The following is a 26,686-nucleotide window of genomic DNA, read 5'->3' as shown; positions in this document are numbered from 1 at the left end:
TATGTGCAACACAAAATCCAATGGGGCACTGCACAATGCTGTCAAGGCAGAAGCAGGGCACAGGCCAGCGCTGGCTGTGTTGTGTGGCATGCAGTGTGCTCTGACCATCAGAGGCCCCGCTGATCTGCTCTGACACACTCTCTCTCTCTGCCGTGGAAAACGTTTGGAGCTACTGTTCTTTTTTTCTGAATCACTGATTGTTCACTCCTTTGAAAGATTCAACTCTATGAATCAGTTCAGGAGCAGATCCTCCATCTCTAATGTAAACAACCATGCACGAGCAGTCCTGTTAGACGAAGGGGGTCCGACAGCCAATCCTCTGACTGTGGATGGCAGCATATTGGCGAGGCATTCATCTCATGGACGACAAAACGCGCCCCCATTGTGCACATCTTGTGAATAACTTCCTTCTGGACGATGACATTGCTCGACTAGAGTGACCAGCATGTTCTCCAGACAAGAACCCTATCGAGCATGCCTGGCATAGATTGAAAAGGGCTGTTCATGGATGATGTGACCCACCAATGACTGAAGGATCTACGCTGAATCGTCATTGAAGCAGTGGGACAATCTGGACCAGCAATTAATTGATGAACTTGTGGATAGTATGCCATGACGAATACAGGTCTCCATCAATGCAGGACGACTTGCTACTGGGTATTAGAGTACTGGTGTGTACAGCTATGTGGACCACCACCTCTGGAGGTCTCGCTGTATGGTGGTACAAGAGGCAATGTGTGGTTTTCATGAGCAATAAAAAGGGCGGAAATGATGTTTACGTTAATATCTATTCCAATTTTCTGTACAGGTTCTGGAACTCTCGGAGCCGAGTTTACGCAAAACATTTTTTGATGTGAACATTTGAAACAAAACATTTTATTCAATACTGCTGACCTAATTTGCCTGTTTAGCCATCTTCAAATGAACATCTACATATGTTGGTACATATATACTATTAAGAGATATTACAAACAGCACATAAGTAATACTCCATGAGCATAGAATTTCATACACCATACTAAAATGCACAATTCAGCTTAAAGTGCACATTCATGTGTCCAGATTCACACTGAAGTAGGCCAGTTTTTCCAATGTGGTTTTCAGGCTGCCAATCGTTTTGGAGTACCAGTACTGTATTGTCTCATGTTTGGTTCTTTATTGTGGCATTATGCCATACATGCCAGAAGGTGAAAAAGTACACCTGAAATTCAGCGAACAGTTGAAACTAGCTAACAGTGTGAAATGAAACATTTCATTTCAAATAAATAGGGTCCCTCTGCAGAACAGATCAATAAAAGCCAAATTTCTTTAGCAAACCAACGAAAATAACTTCGTTGTTTTGCAAGACGATTAATGCTTGATTGTCAATAACATGGATAGAAAATACAATCAGAAAACTGAAATTAACAACATGTTTTAGTCTTCTATAATTACGTGAATCTATTTTACTTCACTTCATAGCTCTCAGTCATAGAAATCTGTTTAGTTTTCAATTGACATGAGAACTGTAAACAAAGAGAAAACAGCAATATCACAAAATGTAAACATAAGTCATGTGGAAACTGCTGCTGCAGCCCCCCCTCCCCCGTTACGTCTGACTGCTATGTGCATGTGTGAATCTGCAGCTTAGGAGTGCTGCAAAAATTTTTCTGACAGGCATATGACTGCTTGCTGCTACAGCTTATAAAGCTAACAGTAACACGTCAAGTAGCCAGGAGGAGAGAAGGCGATGATCATATGATTTCAGCTCTGTGCACAAACATGAGCCCACTGGTAACTGATCAAATGCAACTAATGTAAACAGTTGTGACATCATGCTCATGAAAAGCAGTTTGTTCTTATGAAGTCATAGTTTTCATCCCAAAGCCTTTGACACAATTTGCTGTCGGCAGACGTTTGTGTGAGCGCTGTGTTTTGTTGTTGTAAACGGTACATTTTCTTTGCAATTTAAGTTTTATTTTGGTGTTTTCCTCTCGTTTGTGTGTCATTGTTGCTGTATTATTCTGCAGTAGCAAAATTCGTTGTTAAGAGTACCAGTTCTTATCAGTCACAATTACAAAAAAAGTAATTGAAAACTAAAAGAAAAATTCCCGGAACTGTAAAAAATTCCTGGTTTTTCCCAGATTCCCCAGTGGTCCCAGGATGGATACACCCTGACTTAGCATGCACTTGCGTTGTCTAGGAATATCAAAGCTGCAAGAGATGGACTTTCAGGTGCCGAAGTGCGCCATCTGTTACAGTAAACAATTCTTCATGTTTATAAGGAAAGGAGGTGGCAGCTTTGGAGTTAGAGGTTACTGCATGTCTGATGTCTACCAAAAAACTCTCTCTGCATGTGTAACTGATTCTTAGACTTGCTTTTTAATCAGCAGTAAAAGTATAATTAACAAAACACAGTCAAGCAAAAGCTACTCCACATGCACTGAAACCACCATTAAATACAAAAATAGGAAAAAGACTTACTTTCTCTTCCAAATGTCTTCATCTTACATTTACTATCTTTGGTGTTGTCTGGAGTACCTTGTTTCACTTGGTAGACAAATGAATCCATAGGACCTTTAACATAGGCAGTACCTGAAGTTGAAGGAGAATGCTTGATTTCCTTCTTGGCCGATTTTGGTTTCAGTACTTCAGAGTGTCCCTGAAAAGTAAATATTTCTATTACAGCAACTCTTTCAGATCATACAACTCAGTCTACATATTATCCCAGCAAAATGTCTGTTTTCTAGAGCGAGACATTAATGTGATGCAACAATAAATAAATGTTGAACAAAAGAAGTTTTATACTCATTAACAGCGTTATGCTATTACACCATTTGATGTTTTCTCTAAGAGATGACATGTTTCATTGACTTCTCAACTGTAAATTTTGTTTTGTGTCCTAAAAGAACCTGGAAAAATTGTAGTTTCCCAATCATCAATAAAGTTATGAAATAGCATTTCAGCATTTAGTGCATTCACACATGACCTCTTTGAATTCTTGAACTCAAACATATCAGTACCAATCACTTCTACCTAAGAAGTTTTCAAGGAAGTGGTATATACCATATCACATTGTTATAATTTAATTAATTAATTAACTGGATCTGGAAATATTCTGTTCATAATATCATTATAAGTGAAAACAGCAGCAGCTATACATTTATATGCATTATTACTCTTTATTTACTTAAATATCAAGATTATATATATATATATATATATCTCAAAAACAAAGATTCCAAGACTTACCAAGCGGGAAAGCGCCGGCAGACAGGCACATGAACAAAACACACAAACACACACACAGAATTACTAGCTTTCGCAACCGATGGTTGCTTCTTCAGGAAGGAGAGGGAAAGACGAAAGGATGTGGGTTTTAAGGGAGAGGGTACGGAATCATTCCAATCCCGGGAGCGGAAAGACTTCCCTTAGGGAAAAAAAGGACAGGTGTACACTCGCACACACACACACACACACACACACACACACACACACACACACACACACACACACACACACATCCATCCGCACATACACAGGGGGAAAAAAGGACAGGTGTACACTCGTACACACACATTGTGTCCGTGTATGTGCGGATGGGTGTGTGTGTGTGTGTGTGTGTGTGTGTGTGTGTGTGTGTGTGTGTGTGTGTGTGCGCGCGCGCGCGCGCGAGTGTACACCTGTCCTTTTTTTCCCCTAAGGGAAGTCTTTCCGCTCCCGGGATTGAAATGACTCCATACCCTCTCCCTTAAAACCCACATCCTTTCGTCTTTCCCTCTCCTTCCTGAAGAAGCAACCACCGGTTGCGAAAGCTAGTAATTCTGTGTGTGTGTTTTGTTCATGTGCCTGTCTGCCGGCGCTTTCCCACTTAGTAAGTCTTGGAATCTTTGTTTTTGATATATTTTTCCCATGTGGAAGTTTCTTTCTATTTTATTTACATATATATATATATATATATATATATATATATATATATATATATATATATAAGATTATGTAACTTACCAAGCGAAAGCGTTGGCATGTTGATAGACACACAAAACCAACCCACACAAAATTCAAGCTTTCGCAACCAACGGTTGCTTCATCAGGAAAGAGGGAAGGAGAGGGAAAGACGAAGGGATGTGGGTTTTAAGGGAGAGGGTTAGGAGTCATTCCAATCCCGGGAGCGGAAAGACTTACCTTAGGGGAAAAAAAGGACAGGTGTACACTCGCGCACACACACACACACATATCCATCCGCACATACTCAGACACAAGCAGACATTTGTAAAGGCAAAGACTTTGGGCAGAGATGTCAGTCGAGGTGGAAGTACGGAGGCAAAGAACTTGTTGAAAGACAGGTGAGGTATGAGCGGCGGCAACTTGAAATTAGCGGAGGTTGAGGCCTGGTGGATATCGAGAAGAGAGGATATAATGAAGGGCGAGTTCCCATCTCTGGAGTTCGGATAGGTTGGTGTTGGTGGGAAGTATCCAGATAACTCGGATGGTGTAACACTGTGCCAAGATGTGCTGGCTGTGCACCAAGGCATGTTTAGCCACAGGGTGATTCTCATTACCAACAAACACTGTCTGCCTGTGTCCATTCATGCGAATGGACTGTTTTTTGCTGGTCATTCCCACATAGAAAGCGTCACAGTGTAGGCAGGTCAGTTGGTAAATCACGTGGGTGCTTTCACACGTGGCTCTCCCTTTGATCGTGTACACCTTCCGGGTTACAGGACTGGAGTAGGTGGTGGTGGGAGGGTGCATAGGACAGGTTTTACACCGGGGGCAGTTGCAAGGGTAGGAGCCAGAGGGTAGGGAAGGTGGTTTGGGGATTTCACAGGGATGAACCAAGAGCTTACGAAGGTTAGGTGGACGGCAGAAAGACACTTTTGGTGGAGTGGGGAGGATTTCATGAAGGATGGATCTCATTTCGGGGCAGGATTTTAGGAAGTCGTATCCCTGCTGGAGAGCCACATTCAGAGTCTGATCCAGTCCCGGGAATTGACAAGGGCAGTTTGGTTGAACCTGGGAGTGGGGGCTGAAGGTGAGGCCTTTGGATAGGACAGAGGTTTCAGATTGGGAGAGGGGTTTGGGGGAAAGGTTAACTACTGAATTGGGGTGTTGTGGTTCCAGATTGCGTTGACTAGAATTTTGAGGTTTTGGGGGGAGTGGAGCTGGAAGTGGGAGATTGAGTAGACGGGAGAGACTGGGTCTGTGTGCAATGAGAGGAGGTTGAGGTTTGTTGGAAAGGTTGTGGAGGGTGAGTGAGTTGCCTTTCCGGAGGTGGGAAACCAGGAGATTGGATAGTTTTTTGAGGTGGAGGGTGGCATGCTGTTCTAATTTGCGGTTGGCCTATAGGAGGAAGCTATGTACAGCCGATGTGGATGTGGGAGAGGAAAGATTGAGGACTCTGATTTGGGATAGGAGTTGACGGGTGTGTTCATTGGCCGAGTCTATGTATAGGTGAAGGATTAGACGGGTGAGGGCTATGGATTGTGCTGTTTGGAACTGGTATAAGGACTGATGGAAAGAAGAATTGCAGCCAGAGATGGGAACTTTAAGTGTGAGGCCTTTGGGGGTAATGCCGAATGTCAGACAAGCCTGAGTAAATAAAATATGGGAGCGTAATCTGGCTAGGGTGAATTGTTATGTGTAAAAAGGGAGAAAATTAGTTTCGAGATTTGAAGATTGAGTAACCAGCATCTTCGCCACACTCTCAGTGTAGTTTAATGACCTAACCTTTAAAACTCTGAATCAAATCCACATAAGTAAAAATAAATTATTTTACAGTATGATTTGACATTTGTTAAAGACTCATACTACTACTTCTTCTTCTTCTTCTTCTTTTTCTTTTAGTGTTCAACCCTGAGGTTGGTTTGCAGCAGAGGCCATTCCTCTCTTCTGTCTGCCTTCCTCTTCATTTCCACGTATTTGTTACATCCAGCATCATTCACGATCTGCTGCATGTATGATATCCTTGGTCACCCCCACTGATTCCTTCCCTCAGTACCTCCTTCTGCAATTGTTCCAATGATGTTGTTGTGTCTTAGTACGATGTGCCCTACAAATTTGTCTCTCTTGTTTGGATGTGCCTCCACAGAGACCTGGTTTCCTGTGCTCTTCTAAGCACCTCTTTATTTGGTACTTTGTCTCTGCATCCTTTTATAGCACCACATCTCCAGAGCCTCTAGCCATCTTCTCTCTTCTCTTCCCATTGTCCAAGTTTCACACCCATATAGGGCCACACTCCAAACAAAACCTTTCATGATACATTTCTTTATTTTCAGACTCTGGTGAGTAAGTTCTTCCTCAGATTAAATGTAATTTTGGCCTGCTGTATTCCGCTCACAATTTCTTTCTGGCTTCTACCATCGCTTGTGATTTTGCTTCCCAGATAGGTAAATTCCTCTGTCACTTCCATCTCCTCCCTTCCGATTCTCATTCTCAGAGGTTCATATTCTGCTTCTGTACTGTATACCATCACTTTAGTCTTTTTCTCATTTATTCTCATTACATACTGATTGCACAGAATCCTTTCCACTGTTCTGAGGACTTCCTCTAGATCATCTTTTGTCTCCATGACTACAGCAATCATCTGCTTTAACATAGCATGTCTATCTTCTGCCCATTAATTTTGATTCCGACCTCAGTGGTTTCTTGAACTTGGTCTATAGCTCCCTGGATGTAAGCATTGAACATAAGAGGAGAGAGAGCACGTCCTTGTCTTATCACTTTTCTAATATTTGCTTCGTGTTCTAGTGACAGTTCCTAATCGCTGCCACCTCATTCTTAGAGCAACAGGGTATCAGACAGATGTCTTTGTACATCATTCCACTTTTCCTCAGCATTCTGAACATCTCTTGCCAGATAACGTTATCAAATGCCTTTTCCAGGTCTACAAAGGCAATATAAGTTTGTTTATTTTTATGTAATTGCTTTTTGGTAAGGAGTCTCAGTGCCAGAATCTCTTCTAGTGTCCCCAATCCCCTTCTGAAACCAAACTGATCACTCAGCATATCATCCACCTTCTCTTGAGTTCTCTTATTTTTAAGAGAATTTTTTATGCAAGTGATATTAGGCTTGAAGTTCAGTACTGTTCACATTTTGTAGCTGCTGCCTTCTTTGGTATAGGAACAATGATGCATTTCTGGAAGTCTGCCAATGTCTCCCCGGTATTCTAGATGGACCTGATAAGTTTAAGCAGCATCATTTTCATACTGTAACCAGCACTTTTTATTAGTTCTGCAGGGATGTCGGCAATACCCACTGCTTTGTTGTCCCATAGTTCTTTTAGAGCTTTGTCAAATTATTCTTGCAGAATGTCATCTCTCTTGTCATCTTCATCTACTTGCTCTTCTCTTCCCATTACTTCCTCCGAAAGAGTATTCCAGCATATAACTCCTCATTGTATTCTTCACCATGTCTTCACCAAACAGCAATTTCTTAATTTCTATTGTGCCTGAGAGTGTATTTTCTGTTCTGTAGGATAAATCAGTTTTTCAGTTTCGCATATTTTCTTTCACTTCCCTGCACATATCCTCAAGAATTTTTTCTTTTGTTTTCCTAGCTTCTCCATTGACTAAATTCCTTCGTCTTCTGTATTAAGCTTTTCCTTGTTCATCAGGTGTGTTTTTGTATAATCTCCTATTTTCTATAGGTTCAATAACATCTGCTGTAATCCATACTATTTGGACAATAAGTTGTCAAAACAGATTTAAAATTCCGCCACACAAAGGAATGTTTTGTGAACATAACGAAGTGCATGTCATGTAATCACCCAAATGCAAATTAATTTCACTTTTGTTGCACTTGAATTGTGGTCTGCACTTCCTAGTTTGAAAGCACAAACAATGCACTTTAATAATGGATCTGCTGAACTAGTTTACTTCATTCACACAGATTAAAGCTATTACCCGAGGTTACTACAGAGGAATGCACCTTACCAAAACTATACAATTACCTTTCAAGAAAAGAAGAAAAACTGAGCCTGCTTTTGCTAAAATGTAAAAGGAAAGAGGAATCTGAACAATCTGAATGAGATTTCACAAACGGCTATTACTCAAAATCAATCAAAGCAAACAAGGCAGGAGGAGGGAGAAATTTATGACACTGTTGCTGAGCTTCCCAAGTTGTTGTTCAACATGCCCGATATTTCTGTCCCATTAGATCTGAAGATAAGATTAGCACTATGATTCTCGATGACAAAGTTCCCACGGAATTAATGTTGAGAAGAATAAGCCAATAGAAACCTTAACAGACAAGAAAAGTAGAAGGGCTGAGCAAGACAAACATACTTGAGAGGTATGACAATGGCTAGATACAATATATTTGTTCTTCATCACAGCTACACTTTCATTTGTTCTACCATGATGAAGCCCAATGCACATCCCCTAATATTTATTTAAATCACATTAATTGACTGTTTCATTGGTTCCTGATAAGATATTTACATAAATAATATTTTATAACACCACAAGACACTGGTGTGATATTCTAAAACATTTATTATTCTTGAAACCAGTTTTCGGCTTTTATCCCATTACCAGGCAAAAAGATAAATGGTGTGCCTGTGAAATTTTTTGGGTCAAAGATTTTAAACTAGCGCATCTGCAGAGTATCTCATTGGTTTCCAAAGACGACAGTTATTAAGGTTTGATTTAGGGCTAAAACTAGAAGAATTATTTCAGTAACATTCGATGTAAAAAATATGTAGCTTGGATAAAATGTGAAACATTAAATAATGAACAACATGGAAAAATACAATTTTTCTGAGAAAAAAAATGAATTTAACAATACATAGTACACTTTGGTGACATATTGCAAGGGTTTAATAGAAAAAGATAATCTTATCCTTAACAGGTCCAATATTACGAACAGGTAAAATATTACAAGCGAACTAAACAGGTAAGTGAAACAACTGCAGTTATTCAAAGTAATTTTTTAACACAACAGCAGAAACCACAGTAACAGAAATAAAGGAAAAATGGAGAATGTGAGTAGGAGGGGTAATTTACAAAGTGATCTGAATTGTATTGGATTTGACTTACTGGAGTACTCAAGTTAAGGAATGAGGTAGTGTAGAAATAACACAGGAAATGGTGAACTTTAACATTCTTGGGCTGCACATCACATTTTGTACAATGAAAGGGAAATTCTCTTGTCCCGCCATTGCTCATTTCAAGTGCACATCATTTTTATGAGTTTCAATAGTCTCTCGGAGTCTTTCCTCTTCAAGGAATTTCAGTACCCAGTCAAAGTTGTTTCACTATGTGCGAACTTGGTAATCATACCAAGTAACATTAAAGATTAATCTGCAAGGTCCCATGTAGTGAGCTGTATCATCATTACTCTCCCTTCTGGCATTCTCATCATTTACATTTGGGTTCAGCCTTTTATAAAGTGATTCCTGTGTGTGTGTGTGTGTGTGTGTGTGTGTGTAGGGGGGAGGGGGAGGAGAAAAGGAAGGAGGGTGGGGAGCATGTGCTCCTATAGTTACTTATCCCCTGCAAGACATGGTCACTGTCAGCAAACAGGACATCAAACACTTCTGCAAGTAGTCTCACTAGCCCACATTTCCTGTTCAGGGGGTAAATTATTCAATCATTGTAGTTGCCAGTGAATTAATTTCACTTGCTTCACATCATCTACCAGAAAGGGTACCTTTGTTCATCAGATACCACCATCTAATCCACTACTCACCCCTGCCATATTGCAGTTAGATGCAGGTTTAGGTATGTGACGAAGCAAGCTGGGATCTCTTTACATCCTCTCTTGTTTTGCCATCTGTCTCCTTACATTCATTTATTCATTTTTGACTAATTACCATTAACATACATTAGTATCATCTCCATTTTCATAAAAGTGAAAGGTTGGCCCTCGGTCCTAAGAAATATAACACCAGATCTAATTTTGTGCTTAGTTTTGTGTAAGTAATCAATTTCCTAATTTGAGTTCTTTGTTAATACTTTTGTTATAGGGTGAAATCAGTAATTGTTTTGTGACTTTAAATGCTATTGTTGACTTATGAACAAATATAAATTCTGTACTAATTATAAATATTTGGGAAAAGAACTACTAGAATTCTTAAAGTATTTATTTGGCTCCATTCGAAAATGTTTTAGCAAAGCCAGCCCTTAATTAATTCCAAAATAATCACCAGGTATGTCAAAGTATTGTTTATATAACAATATCTGTTAATTTCATTATTTAAACAAATAATTTGGCATAATCTTGGTGGCAGAAGAAACTAAAAAAGGAGGAAATTTTTGATGTATTCTGTTACGTGTAATTTCTGTAACTTAAACAAAAACAATGTATAGTTTCTGTACCTATTTTTGTGAGAATATATAAAGGGAAGTTTGTATCGGTTAGGGTAACAATAATGCATTAACTTAACAGTGGAATTAGTGTAACACAAATAGGCCGTGTGTTAAAACAATGAGAGTGTCTGCTCAATTTATCTGAGAAATAGTATGTCACACGTACCTTATTATTCTGCAAAAACTGAGCTGTGTGGTTAGGTATTTACTGCTGATAGATGTTCAACAGCAAACTATTGTAGCAGTACACCAATTTTTGCCTGCAAGCTATTAATGATGCTTATCATTTACCAATAGTGAACTTGCCATATAACTGTGTAATATAGGGGAGGGGGGTTGTGAACAGTGAAAGTAAAGAACTGTGGAACGCAAATGTGCAACTGTCGGCTACATCATTTACAGTAGTCACTGTTGAACTTCCACTCCCTATTTTTCAGCCAGAGTAATAACGCAGTGCATCAACACCGAGGATTATCAATGAAGAAATAAAGCAGGCAAGCATCAGATGTATGCTGATGATGGGCTGTGCTTATGGATGGGAAATACCACACAACTTCAGACATTCTTCAAGGAGCCAAATTCTAACCAGAACAATATCAAATTCACAATGAATTTTGGGGGTAACTTCATAAGTTATTTAGATCTAACCATAGATATTAGAGGCCACATTCACATATTAAGATCTACAGGAAGCCTGCCACCACTGACTTTGTAATAGATGTCAATTCTCAACATCCAGAAGTGACCTAATGCTGCCTTTCATTCAGTGATACATTGTCAAATACCCAGACAACTTCCAAAGTGAACTGAAAACAATTAAACACATAGCATCAAGCAATGGCTACTCTCCTGCTTTGATGTAACCCATTAAGAAAATAAATAAATTAAAAAACAGTCTCCTCTCTTCTTTATCCTGTGCTCGACCAACCACCTCAAAACTTTAATATAAGGGCCCATCAAATGAAAATGACACAGATGAAAAAAAAAATTAAGTAAACTGATTATTTCAAAAGTAATCACCATAACTGTTAATACATTTATTCCACTGTGATACATGATAGTTAAATCATTCATGGTAAAATGTTTGCAACTGTCTACAGAACCACAATTGTACCCAGGTGTCCACCTCTTTGTTCAAAGCAAATTGATGGCCACTAAGGTCTTCCTTCAGGGCTCCGAAAAATATAGATATCGCATGGTAAGAGTTCAGGACTGAATAGAGGATTTCTGTATTTTTGGAGCCCTGAAGAAAGGTATTCATGACTGTCGATTTGCTTTGAACAAAAATTTGCACTTATGGGTACAATCATGGTTCCACAGGTAACCCCAAACAATTTTCCATGAATGCATTAACCATCGGGGTTCACAGTAGGTAAATGAATTAACAGTTATGGCAATTACTTCTGAAATTAAAAATACATCTTCCCTACTTTACCCAGCTGTCTCATTTTGATCTGACTTCCCTTGTAAACTGTGCACAGTTCCATATTTAGGAAAAGTCTCTCTGTATGTAGTCAGAAAGCTTAAATCCAGGGACTTTAAAACATTATTTTTACGTGCACAATACTCATGGACACTTTTTGCTCAATGGTAAAGACAGCACTTCAGCTTTGTAAAAGAGTGAACTATACAAAATCACTTTCAACTGGAGCAGATTCTATGTAGGCCATTTTGGCAGGGCAATATTGACCTTCACTTACCTGTTTAGTTTGCTTGTAATATTTTACACATTTGTAATACTGGATCTGTTAAGGACAAGATTACCTTGTTCTGTCAAAATCTTTGAATCTGTCAAAAGTTTTCTGCATATCATTAAAATTATTTTTCATCTCGGAACAACTGTTGTATTTTGCCATGTAGTTCATTATTTAATTTATTACATTTTATGTAAGGTACATATTTTACATAAAACTGGTAGGAATCTGACCTCGGGGAAGACCAGTTTGGAAATGTTGGAACACGTGTGGCAATACTGACCCTACGACTTATCTTAGAAGATAGATTAAGGAAAGGCAAACCTACATTTCTAGCATTTGTAGACTCAGAGAAAGCTTTTGACAATGTTGACTGGAATACTCTCTTTCAAATTATGAAGGTGGCAGGGGTCAAACACAAGGAGCGAAAGGCTTTTTACAATTTGTACAGAAACTGGATGGCAGTTATAAGAGTCGAGGGGCATGAAAGGGATGCAGAGGTTGGGAAAGGAGTAAGACAGGGTTGTAGCTGTTCCCCGATGTTATTCAATCTGTATATTGAGCAAGCAGTAAAGGAAACAAAAGAAAAATTTGGAGTAGGAATTAAATCCATGGAGATGAAATAAAAACTTTGAGGTTTGCTGAAGACATTGTAATTCTGTCAGAGACAGCAAAGGACCTGGAAGAGCAGTTGAACGGAATGGACAGTGTCTTGAAAGGAGGATATAGGATGAACAACAACAAAAGCAAAATGAGGATAATGTAATGTAGTTGAATTAAAATGGCTGATGCTGAGGGAATTAGGGTAGGAAGTGAGACACTTAAAATAGTAGATGAATTTTGCTATTCAGGAAGCAAAATAACTGATGATGGTTGAAGTAGAGAGGATATAAAATGTAGGCTGGCTATGGCAAGGAAAGCGTTTCTGAAGAAGAGTAGTTTGTTAACATCGAGTATAGACTTAAGTGTCAGGAAGTTTTTTCTAAAAGTATCTGTATGGAGTGTAGTCATGTATGGAAGTGAAACATGGACGATAAATAGTATAGACAATAAGAGAATAGAAGCTTTCGAAATGTGGTGCTACAGAAGAATGCTGAAGATTAGATCACATAACCTATTAGTAGGTATTGAATAGAACTGGGGAGAAGAGGAATTTGTGACACAGCTTGACTAGAAGAAGGAATCAGTTGGTAGGACATGTTATGAGGCATCAAGGGATCACCAATTTAGTACTGGAGGGCAGCGTGGAGGGTAAAAATTTTTGAGGGAGACCAAGAGATGAATACACTAAGCAGGTTCGGAAGGATGTAGGTTGCAGAAGCTACTTGGAGATGAAGTATTGCACAGGATAGAGTAGCATGGAGAGCTGCATCAAACCAATCTCTGCACTGAAGACTACCAGCACAAAAACAACATATTTTTACACCAAATTTTGCTGAAATAATTCTTTTAGTTTTAACCTTGAATCAAACCTTAATAACTTTCATCTTTTGAAACCAAATGAGATACTCCACAAATGCACCAGTTTAAAATCTTTGATGCCATAAAATGTTATAACCCCATATATTTGTCTATAGAACCAACAATGATGTAACACATGAAAACCAGTTTGTAAAATAATATGTATTGTAGAATATTACACCAGTGTTGCGCACTGTTTCATTCATATTGTGTCGTAGTAGTAGTAGTAGCGGTAGTTGTAGTATTTCTGCCAACTATCTTCTTTGTATTCCAGAGGGTCTCCACTGTCTTTAGCTAGTGAGAAATCCTGCAAGGCTTAACATTAGAGAGTATTGTAAGTCCTACTTTGTGTCTATATGTGGGCAAAGAGAGAGAGAGAGAGAGAGAGAGAGAGAGAGAGAGAGAGAGAGAGAGAGAGAGAGAGAATATCTATTTATTCGTTCCGGGACCACTGGTAATGATACCAGTTCGTATAACACCAGGGGAGAAACTGAGAAAGAAAAATATATCTTCTCATAAACAACAAGTTTTGAACGTGTACTATAACCTAGAGAATATCCTTTATTTCAAAATCCAAGCAATATGAACTACTACTAACCACCATCATTTGTTCCTGTAGCTGCCTCGCTATTTTTTCATCTTCCTCAGCCTGCTGCCTTTTTTGACGCTCCATTTCCAAGATTTCTTCCTATAAATTAACAAAAAACTGTATTGATAGTCTGTCTTTAACATGACTGACTGCATTACCTTATAACAATAACTTCGTTATCAAACCACAGACAAAAAACCATTTGCTATGAAATAAGACACTAATATTAGTCTTTCTTTCTTTATTCTACAGGTAAGTAGTCAGAGCAATAAGACAAAGTTTTCTTTTTCAATCATACTGTTTCAAAGGCAAGCATAAAGTTATAGTGCATATATTTTTAAGCTTTGACAAGAAAGAATCCTGTTACATGGACAATGTGAAATTGTGAAGACAAATACCTCATATGCTAAATTTATAAAATGAATACCTACTTGCTGCACAAAACTGTCACACCCACACACTTGAATTTATTATTTTGGAGATACCAATTACGATAAAAATTATGATAACTAATGGCAGCACAAAGCCCGAGTCAGACACACTAATAAAGAAAATACAATTCAGTCAGAATGTTGTTATTTCTAGAATTTAACCTGGGTTAATAATGAAACATATTTATTATTTTGTTGAAGTAGAGGACTCCTTTCCAGCAGTCTTTACCAAGTGCTGTTGGAGTAACAGTGCATCCAGGTAACTTTCAGTGCTCAAGTTATACTTGTTAAAGAAGCATCATGAGGTACACATGAGAAACTACAGACTTATATTGACAATTCTGATTAACCAGCACTGACTGTATGAGCAGCAAACACCGGAAACTCAGCTTGCTCCATTCATTCGTGTGATTCAGAAGGATGCATACAGTGGCACCCAATTTGACATCATTCTTGACTTCAAGAATGTCTTGATTCAGCTCATCTTACAACTTAACAAACCAAATATATATTTACACATTACAGACTAGTTGTTAATAGTGGATTTCCTAACAAAAGCAGAATCTACCAAGACACTTTCAAAATCAAATATGTGAGCATATCACATTGAAGTAAGGCAGTTGTTACAACTATATACAATAGCATTAGTAAAACTCTGAAACAATCAAGAAATAATCAGCACTTGGAGTAAGGAATAGCAACTCATTTTCAAAATACACAGGAGTATCACCTACTGTTCGACTGAACTGGGTAGGAAGTCATCGGAATCAGTCACAAATGTCAGATCTTTAGTTGCTTTAGAAAGGGATCTATAAATGTGGAATGACCACGTAAGTCAAGCAGCAAAATAACTGGATACCACATTTAGTTCCACTAAAAGAACTCTTACAAAAAATGAATCCTCTCCAACTGAATTTACTCAAGAAGTTTTGTGAATTCAATAGTCACTGTTACCCTGGGTGTCCACAGGACTTTACCTAACAGAGGAGATGGGGAAAAGATCTACAACTGCCACTTTTCATATAACTGAGTCTGTGAATTTGGATGTATGTCATGTCACAAGAAATAATTTTTGTAGGAGACCCAGAAAACTTATTATGTCCGAGAGAATTGACAGTTCCCCTCCCCTCCCCTTCCTTTTCCCAAGGGTCAAACTGCTCCAAAGAGACCGTACATCACGCATTCATTAGATAAGAGCGGAAATGTAAAAAAGGTAATTTTAACTAACAGAAGATTCAATTGATGCTCAAAAAACACCACCATCTTAGTTGAAATTAGTCAGAAAAGGCACTTGATTATGAAGCACGCATTTCATTCCTTTGTTGGTACTTCTCCTTTCCATGGTTTTGAACTTACCGCTGTACTGCACAACAAAGAAAGGCAAGGAAAAAGCCACTCCTCTGTGCCATGCCTATTTCCAGAATTACTTTCATCGGCTATGTAAAGCTGACTATGATTGTTGTGATAACCAATTCCACATGCTAATGATCATTAAATCACACTATGGAATGTAATGTAGGCCGTACATGCTGTATGTTTCTCTATCACCACCTAATGAAAACACGATGGAGGATGAGAACATAACTGTGTATTGGGAGAAAATTAGCTAGGGGGCACATGATCAACAATGGACAACAATGACAGCTGTCAAAGCCTTGTTCCTGAAAAACCCTGATGGTGTCTTGACATGATGGCCAGTGCGAAAGCCAACATATGAAGCATTTCAAATCTTTTGATGTGCCATGACCAAATGGCCATCACTAAATGGGCTATCAGTCTGTCTAGGAAAGGCCTACAATTTCCACAATCTGACATTAGCAAAAGATATTCCTAGAAATGTCAAATTGCTTAATGTACTGAAAGGTTTCCTTCTGAACTTCAGTGGATTATTTACAACAAACTTCATGAGGGAATAAATATACTGTGCAGCCGAAATGCCTAACTCCTTAAACATATGCATACGAAACAATTGTGGGTAAGCAAAACATATTATACTTACAGCACATTTTTTTACCCATAAACATCTTCCTCCTTAAAGTTGAGTTACCCCACAGCATGATTCCACACAACATTATTGAGTGAAAATACAAAAGATATATCAGCTGCCTGATTTGTCTCTGCCTTAAGATTTGCAATGAATCTAAGTGCAAATCTGGCTGGAGTAAATTGTTTTAAGAGTTCCAAAATCTATATTTTCCAGTTTAAATTGTCATCAATATGGACACCTAAAATTTTTGATGTTTCCATTCTAGTTATTTTCCTCCATGTGTTACAATTGTCATCGGCATAGTACCTTTAGATGTGCAATCCTGAATAGGTTGTAGCTTTCTGAAATTGAGAGTAAGATCAGTTGCAGAAAACCATTCAACAATAATTTTAAGACAATTATTTACCACTTATTCCATTGCAGTAAGTGTGTTTGAACTGATGATAATACCACTGTCACCCGCAAAAGTAACTAATTCTGCTTGTTGTACATTCGACAGAAGATCGTTTACATATACAAGGACTAATACTGGACTGATGATCGAGTCTTATGGAACCTTAAATTAATTTCTCTCCAGCCAGAAGAATATCCCCTGCTTACACTGGTTGAAATATTAAGCATAACTTCCTGCATTCTCTTAATTAAGTGTGACATTATACATTGGTTTGTTAAATCATCAATTCCAACCCTCAGTTTATCCAGGAGACATGATTCAAACAGTCAACTACTATAGATAGGTCACAGAAAATACCAACTGGTGCTATTTTGTTATTTAGTGGTTGTAACATTTGGTGAGTGAATGTGTAAATTGCATTCTCAATTGAGTAACACTCTTAAAATCCAAACCGTGATTTACTAAAGATTCTGTAAAAAATGACTGGGATTCTTATGCTGAAATGAAACTGTTTCTCTAAAGTAAGTCCTTAATCCAGTAACATATCAAGTATTTTAGAAGAACAATTTCTACATAAGAAGGTACCTTTTCATCTTATCATTTTAATGTCTTTTTTCCAAATATCCCAACAGCTAGATGCCATAATCTCACTGCCCAGTTATATCTGTACCTAGTCTCAGCCCCATCTGGTAATGGTTGGTTGGTTGGTTGGTTTGGGGAAGGAGACCAGACAGCGAGGTCATCGGTCTCATCGGATTAGGGAAGGACGGGGAAGGAAGACGGCCGTGCCCTTTGAAAGGAACCATCCTGGCATTTGCCTGGAGCGATTTAGGGAAATCACGGAAAACCTAAATCAGGATGGCTGGACGCGGGATTGAACCGTCGTCCTCCCGAATGCGAGTCCACATCTGGTAATGCTTGACAACATTTCTGAAGTCTGAATGCTAATAAAGATTTGGAAGCAAACTTCCCCATAATCTAAACTGAACAACTTCCTCAACTTGTGGCTCTTCCTCAGTATTTAACAGTACCATTCCTCTAAGACAAATGAAGAGAACCTACAGACCCATGTTAACAATTTTTTACGGTACAGTACAGGAAATAAATATTCACCCCATTTTTTCCTTAAAAGTGTGGATAGTTAGAAATTTTCTCTACATTACGAACAAGTGGCAACTCTACACTAATTCAACAAGAAGTAACTTTAAAACAGTGTTGCCTCTAAGACATCATGTAGGGATGAGTATCAATATGCTGCTCTAAGCGAATTAAGCAAAGTTGTACAAAGTTTGCCTTTAGGACCATATTGAATTTTGAGCTAAGTGAGGAAGAGCAATGGCCCCTGACATTACCCTGATTTCATCTCACCTCAAAATTTGTTCCCTAATCTAAGTGTTTGGGTTTGTCTTTTCAGAAATCCTCAAATAAAGAGCATAACTCTGCTGTAAATAACAATATTTGCTATTTCCCAATTAATTTATAATGAGACACAATGTTAAATATGTTTGCAAGATCTATTAAAACAGTATCAACTAGTGATATGATTAATGCCTCTGTAAAAACTTGAGTGTTGCTAAAAATTGGTTGAATCACTGATATCCTTCTCTGAAGCTGTATTGCTTGCTACAGAACCGGAAATTTGAATTAATAATCGCCCTCAGGTACTTAGGAAAGACATACTTTAATTGCTTGCTTACCACCATCTAACATAATGGATAATGGGATACCCATCCAAAAGAAAGCAGAAAGTTGTACTTAGTAATTCAGCCAATACAGCCCACTGATGTAATTTTGACCAGAGAGAAATCACGTATGGGGTTCCTCAAGGCTCAGTCTTAGGTCCACTATTGTTCCTCATTTATGTAAATGATCTTTCATCAAATATACAGCAAGCAGAATTAGTTCTTATTACAAATAGACTAGTATTGTAATCAATACAAGCATACACATAGAAACAGAAGAAATGGTAAATAATATTGTCAAAAGTATAATTGATTGGTCTTCTGAGAATGGTCTTACCCTCAATTTTAAAAAGACACAGTACATTCAGTTCTAAAAATCTAGGTGTACTACACCAATGATAAGTGTAACATACGGAGAGGAAATAATACATAGATTGGAAATTTCAAAATTCTTGTGTGTCCATAATGATGAGAATTTAAACTGAAAAAAAAAAAACACATTTTGGAACTCTTAAAACAACTTAGTTCACAAATCAGTGAATTGACATGAAATGATATCAAAAACTGATGCCAAACTCAGATTCTATTCTGTGGAGAGTGTTACATAGACTACATACGAAATGCATGATAGGAAGAACTCAAAAGTCATTTCTTTGGTTGTATGCATCACTTTGTTTACAAATGGGGTTTTTAAGGGCTTGCTGAAAACACCCTGGGGGCTCCAATGAATGCTGAGCAACTGCTCAGGAAGGGTGGGACTATTCTGGAAATCCACATGCTAACAACACAAGTGCAAAAAAAATTCGAGTCTCAACACAAAAAGTGAAGAAGTGATTTATGCATAAACTGTATACAACCTTCAAGAAATGTCAGGGTTGACAATTTTCTCCCCTTAGAAGTGTCTCTCAGCTATAAGATGTTTGAAGAAAGATTGTTTTGCTTGCAACTTCAACAGAAGAAACTCTGTTTCAGGTTCCACCAACAACACCTGACACAAGTCATCACAACAGGAGTTGCCAAGAGATACACTGACTCAAAGCTCACTTGTGCTTACACTACAATGAAGTTCTTCAAATTGTGCCAAACAGTCGTTAGGGTAGCCACCTCCATTTCCCCCAAATGCCCTGGATGGAATAACAACAATATTATGAAATAGAGAGATTGCTACCCACCATACAGACGAAACAACGAGTCACAGATAGGCACAATGAAAAGACTGATTTACATTTTGGCTTTCAGACAAAATTCCTTCTTCCGGAGTAGAAAACACACACACACACACACACACACACAAAATGTGAATGTTGTGAATGTGCGTGTGTTTTCGCTTCAGAACAAGGTCTAACATAATGTATAGAGTTTTTTTTCATTATGGCTGTCTAAGACTCAGTGTCTCCTCTATATAGTGATTAGCAATCTATCCTTTCCCAAATACTGTTGTTTCTATTTCCCCACTGTAACTTAATTTTGCATGCCATGACAATAGCCCTGAGAAAATCTTAACACAGACGTTTGTAACTCCTTCAAAATATGTAGTTACTGCCTGTCAGTGAATATACCTTAACAGCCTTTTTTAAAATGAATTATTGTATTCCATTTTGATTAACAACTCATTTTACACCATTTTTCTGATAAATGACTTCAAATAAAGTAAAACAATCATCAGTTGTTATTGATTTGCCATAAGTCATATTTGAGGTGGAAAGTTTTCACCCTACTCTTATCCGATACTTGGCTTATCAAGCCAGTTAACATACATTTACATCTTTGCAACTTTCTGAGCTCAGCAGATCCATCCAGCTGTTTCGCAAAGAGGCAACGGACACATGCAATGAATGCTATGCCATGCATATCTCTGATCTGTGCACATGGGCCCCATGTACAGGCAACAGAGTCTCCCCATTCCAGTAAGGCAGATAATGCAATAATCATATGGCTATCTTCATTTGTTGCACTGTTTTATTACATCTCATTGTCGAAAGTTTCAGTTTCTCACGTGCATTAAAATTTATCTTTGTGCCAACACTTCCACCACCTGGGAAAATCTCTCAGAAACTACAAGGCAGCAGCTAGTAGGTGTCATAAAAAGATTGTTGTTTCCAATTGCCACAGAAGAAACACTGTCTCAAATATCAGGACAAATTCACACAATAACCAAAGGCATATTTGTAAAATCTGAAGTTTTCTTCTGAGGTATCTGAAAACTGCACTGCATTAAATTAATCTTTTCTTTACAATAATCACCTAACACAATATTGATATAATGAGTGTTCTCCTGTTCATAAAAAAATCTGGCACTTACATGTTGATTTGATTGAATTTATTCAGCCAGGGATCATCCAACAATGATATGTGTTTCATTGTCATCGTAAATGAAACTAAATAGTTCAAACCATACACACACAGATAATAGAGAAGTATGCTTTTACAGATAGGAACCATCTTGGCATGTGCCTGAAATGATTTAGGAGAACCACACAAATCCTAAATTGGGATGGCCGGGAAGAGCACACTTCACCCTCCTGAATATGGGCTCAATGTCTTGACAATTGCCCTGCATCATTCAGTTGATTCTCATTGTACAATGTTCTCTGATTTACACACATAATTTGCTCCTGACAACTTATAATATAAAACAGGCTGACACGGACGTTGTCATTAAAAGCTACGAGACGCTCCCTTTTTTGAAGAGGAGGATATCAATCTTCAAGGAAGTACACATCACGTCCATTATACTTTTCTCCTCAGAGTAACTACTGATTACAATATAGTGTCGTCGTAACTGCCTGCTTCACATCTGCTGTGCAGTGAGCTACGTTAATTTAAGTATTAACTGTATTTTTCTTACTTGTCACTTCTTCTTCCGTGTGTTTTTGCTTTTAGGAAGCTTTAAGTGTCGAGTGCTAGTAATAGTGTCCCATAGATTTCGTGCTTGTTTTGATTACAGTCAGAGAGAGTCCCTTTAGTCAGCAATAGTGCCAGTAGTGCTAGTTTTTGTTTTGAGTACAGTCCAGAGATAGGTAGTGCTATTTTCATTGTTTTCTACAAGAAATGTCTAGTAACCACAGTTTAGTCAACTATCAGCCGCCTTTAGTGAATTAGCAGAGATTAACTCTCTTACAGTAAATTGATTTCTTAGGATGGACAGGATGTGTGACTGCTGTGTACGGATGCTGATGGCCACGGTCAGCTGTCTTCAGGCAGCTGCCTCGGAGTGTAGCGGCAGTGGGGAGTCTGGTGCGTCGCATGGTACACCCCATGGTGTTACATGCTTCATCCACTGTCCCTGCTGTCGAGACATCTTCGCGGGTACCAGGCGCGGTTGGGCCACCCTCTCCCCAAGGGGAGTGGCGGGTTCAGCGGCGTTCGCGGCGCACGAGGCGGAGGGTCAATGTGGAGGCTGGCCGAGTGGCATCACCCGCTCTGTCTGTGAGTGGACATGTGGCTGCTCCTTCAGCAAGGTCCGAGCAGGCACACGGGGAGAGGGGTATATTAGTTATTGGGAGCTCCAACGTTAGGCGGGTGATGGAGCCCCTTAAGGAAATAGCAGAAAGGTCGGGGAAGAAGGCCAGTGTTCACTCTGTCTGCTTGCCGGGGGGTCTCATCCGAGATGTGGAGGAGGCCCTGCCAGGGGCGATAGAGAGCACTGGGTGCACCCGACTGCAAATTGTTGCTCATGTCGACACCAATGACTCCTGCCGTCTAGGTTCAGAGGTCATCCTCAGTTCATATACAGGCAGTTGGCGGAATTGGTGAAGGCGGAAGGCCTCGGTCGTGGGGTGGAATCCGAGCTAACTATTTGTAGTATCATTCCCAGAACCGATCGCGGTCCTCTGGTTTGGAGCTGAGTGGAAGGCTTAAACCAGAGGCTCAGACGATTCTGCGGAGATCTGGGGTGCAAATTTCTCGACCTCCGCTATCGGGTGGAGAAATGTAGGCCCCCCCTGAATAGGTCAGGCGTGCACTACACGCAGGAAGCGGCTACAAGTGTAGCGCAGTACGCGTGGAGTACACATGTGGGTTTTTTAGGTTAGAGAGCTCCCTCCCCTAGGCCCGACAAGATGCCTCCTGAGACGCAGCAGGGTAGGAGTAGGCAAAATGCAACAGGGAATAACAATATTAATGTGGTAATAGTAAACTGTAGGAGCGTCTATAGAAAGGTCCCAGAATTGCTCTCATTAATAAACGATCACAACGCCCACATAGTACTAGGGGCATAAAGTTGGCTGAAACCTGATGTAAACAGTAATGAAATTCTAAACTCAGACTGGAATGTATACCGCAGAGACTGGCTGGAAAGTGAAGGGGAGGCATGTTTATAGTGATAAAAAGTGCAATAGTATCAAAGGAAATTGACGGAGATCCGAAATGTGAAATAATTTGGGTGAAGGTTATGGTTAAAGCAGGCTCAGACATGCTAATTGGATGTCTCCATAGGCCCCCTGGCTCAGCAGCTGCTGTGGCTGAGCACCTGAAGGATAATTTGGAAAATATTTCGAATAGATTTCCCCACCGTGTTATAGTTCTGGGTGGAGATTTTAATTTGCCAGATATAGACTGGGAGACTCAAACATTCATAACAGCTGTCAGGGACAAAGAATCCAGTGAAATTTTTTTAAAGTGCTTTATCCGAAAAATACCTTGAGCAGTTAAATAGAGAACCGACTTGTGGCGATAACGTATTAGACCTTCTGGTGACAAACAGACCCGAACTATTTGAAACAGTTAAAGCAGAACAGGGAATCGGCAATCATAAAGTGGTTACTGCATCGATGATTTCAGCAATAAATAGAAATATTAAAAAAGGTAGGAAGATTTTTCTGTTTTGCAAAAGTGACAAAAAGCAGATTATACAGTACCTGATGGATCAAGATGACAGTTTTGTCTCAAGTACAGATAGTGTTGAGGATCAGTGGACAAAGTTCAAAACCATCGTACAATATGCGTTAGATGAGTATGTGCAAAGCAAGATTGTAAGAGATGGAAAAGAGCCACCGTGGTACAACAACCAAGTTAGAAAACTGCTGCGGAAGCAAAGGGAAATCCACAGCAAACATAAACATAGCCAAATCCTTGCAGACAAACAAAAATTACACGAAGCGAAATGTAGTGTGAGGAGTGTTATGCGATCGGCGTTCAACGAATTCGAAAGTAAAGTTCTATCTACTGACTTGGCAGAAAATCCTAAGAAATTTTGGTCTTATGTCAAAGCGGTAGGTGGATCAAAACAAAATGTCCAGACACTCTGTGACCAAAATTGTACTGAAACAGAGGACGACAGACTAAAGGCCGAAACAGTAAAAGTCTTTTTCCAAAGCTGTTTCACAGAGGAAGACTGCGCTGTAGTTCCTTCTCTAGATTGTCGCACAGATGACAAAATGGTAGATATCGAAATAGACGACAGAGGGATAGAGAAACAATTAAAATCGCTCAAAAGAGGAAAGGCCGCTGGACCTGATGGAATACCAGTTCGATTTTACACAGAGTATGTGAAGGAACTTGCCCCCTTCTGGCAGCGGTGTACCGTAGGTCTCTAGAAGAGCATAGCATTCCAAAGGATTGGAAAAGGGCACAGGTCATCCCCGTTTTCAACAAGGGACATCGAATAGATGTGCAGAACTATAGACCTATATCTCTAACGTCGATCAGTTGTAGAATTTTGGAACAGGTATTATGTTCGAGGATAATGACTTTTCTGGAGACTAGAAATCTACTCTGTAGGAATCAGCATGGGTTTTGAAAAAGACGACTGTGTGAAACCCAGCTCGCACTATTCGTCCACGAGACTGAGAGGGCCATAGACATGGATTCCCAGGTAGATGCAGTGTTTCTTGACTTCCACAAGGTGTTCGATACTGTTCCCCACAGTCGTTTAATGAACAAAGTAAGAGCATATGGACTATCAGACCAATTGTGTGATTGGATTGAAGAGTTCCTAGATAACAGAACACAGCATGTCATTCTCAATGGAGAGAAGTCTTCCGAAGTAAGAGTGATTTCAGGTGGGCCGGAGGGAAGTGTCATAGGACCGTTGCTATTCACAGTATACTTAAATGACCTGGTGGATGCCATCGGAAGTTCACTGAGGCTTTTTGCGGATGATGCTGTGGTTTATCGAGAGGTTACTGAAATGCAGGAGGATCTGCAGCGAATTGACGCATGGTGCAGGGAATGGCAACTGAATCTCAATGTAGACAAGTGTGATGTGCTACGAATACATAGAAAGAAAGATCCCTTATCATTTAGCTACAATATAGCAGGTCAGCAACTGGAAGCAGTTAATTCCATAAATTATCTGCGAGTACGCATCAGGAGTGATTTAAAACGGAATGATCATATAAAGTTGATCATCGGTAAAGCAGATGCCACACTGAGATTCATTGGAAGAATCCTAAGGAAATGCAATGCGAAAACAAAGGAAGTAGGTTACAGTACGCTTGTTGGCCCACTGCTTGAATACTGCTCAGCAGTGTGGGATCCGTACCAGAGAGGCTTGATAGAAGAGACAGAGAAGATCCAACGGAGAGCAGCGCGCTTCGTTACAGGATCATTTAGTAATCGCGAAAGCATTACAGACACGATAGATAAACTCCAGTGGAAGACTCTGCAGGAGAGACGCTCAGTAGGTTGGTACGGAATTTTGGTGAAGTTTCAAGAACATACCTTCATCGAGGAGTCAAGCAGTATATTGCTCCCCCCTACGTATATCTCGCGAAGAGACCATGCGGATAAAATCAGAGAGATTAGAGCCCACACAGAGGCAAACCGACAATCCTTCTTTCCACGAACGATACGAGACTGGAATAGAAGGGAGAACCAATAGAGGTACTCAAGGTACCCTCCGCCACACACCGTCAGGTGGCTTGCTGAGTATGGACGTAGATGTAGATGTTTTCACATTTCTAACAATCGGGTGGTCTAATGAGAAACATATGTAATTGATAAAACAGCATCTGGCATTTCATTGTTTGTGATTGGTTAATTCAGCAGATTAGAACAAAAGACTGAAACAATATGACTGCCTATAATGTCTAAGAGATAAGTACAACCTGAACAAAATATGACACCTGCATTAATATTTTTGACAAACACATACTGAAGATGAATTTTTCTGAGACGACAGATGGGCCAATGCTGCCCTGGCTCCTTTATAAGTCGCTTTGATTCATAAATTGTTTTCATCAAAAAGAGCAAATGAAAGAAAGCTAAACTTGTATTATTTATAAATGAAACAGCTGCTTCCTCTGCTGTACTACTACTGCACAGCCACTCATTGAGGTGATGAAAGTCAGCAGATAACAATACGTTCCTACACAGATGGCGGCAGTATCACATACACGAGGTATAAAAGGGCAGTGCATTGGTGGACCTATCATTTGTTTTCAGGTGACGCATGTGGAAAGATTTCTAACATGATTATGGTTGCAGAACAGGAAGTAACAGACTTTAAACATGGAATGGTAATTGGAGCTAGACGCATGGGACATTTCATTTTGGAAATCATTAGGGAGTATTCCAAGATCCATAGTGTCAAGAGTGCACTGAGAATATCAAATTCCAGGCATTACCTTTCACCACAAACAACACAGTTCTCAACAGGCTTCACTTAACAACCAAGAGCAGCAGCATTTGCGTAGAGTTGTCAGTGCTGACAGATATGCAACACCCCATTAAAAAACTACTGAAATAAATGTGGGACATTGATATACGTATCTGTTACAAAAGTATGGCAAAATTTGGCATTAATGGGGTATGGCAGCACGCGACCAACACGAGGATCTTCGCTAACAGCATGACATTGCCTACAGCACCTCTCCTGGGCTCTTGACCATATTGGTTGGACTTTACACAACTGGAAAGCCATGTCTGGTCAGAAGAGTCACAATTTCAGTTTTTAACAACTGATGGTAGGGCTTGAGACTCCACAAAGCCATGCACTCTAGTTGCCAACAAGGCACCAGGGAAGCTTATAGTGACTCCATAATTGTCTGTGCTGTGTTTACATGGAATGGACTGGGTCAGTCCAACTCAACTGACCACTGATTAGAAAATGTTATGTTTGGTTACATGGAGACAATTGCAGCCATTCATGTACTTCATGATCCCAGAATGTTTGTGAATGACAATGCACCTGGCCACAGTTGTTTGTAATGAGGCTG

General features: G+C 39.4%; 1 protein-coding gene across 1 annotated transcript in view; it reads right to left on the bottom strand.

Annotated features, from left to right (window-relative positions):
• LOC126335343 (E3 ubiquitin-protein ligase RNF169-like) overlaps positions 1-26,686 on the bottom strand; it is a 108,555-nt gene that overhangs the window by 65,231 nt on the left and 16,638 nt on the right. Inside the window, exons 5-6 of the mRNA XM_049998527.1 lie at positions 14,043-14,132; positions 2,464-2,641 (exon numbers count right to left, since the gene is read on the bottom strand). Coding sequence (XP_049854484.1) covers positions 2,464-2,641; positions 14,043-14,132 — 268 coding nt within the window. The remainder of the gene's footprint in view (positions 1-2,463; positions 2,642-14,042; positions 14,133-26,686) is intronic.

Source organism: Schistocerca gregaria, chromosome 2, assembly GCF_023897955.1.
Source record: "Schistocerca gregaria isolate iqSchGreg1 chromosome 2, iqSchGreg1.2, whole genome shotgun sequence".
In the NCBI taxonomy this organism is placed as follows: domain Eukaryota; kingdom Metazoa; phylum Arthropoda; class Insecta; order Orthoptera; family Acrididae; genus Schistocerca; species Schistocerca gregaria.
Note: the sequence above shows the minus strand (reverse complement) of the source record. Positions and strands in the feature narration are given on the sequence as shown.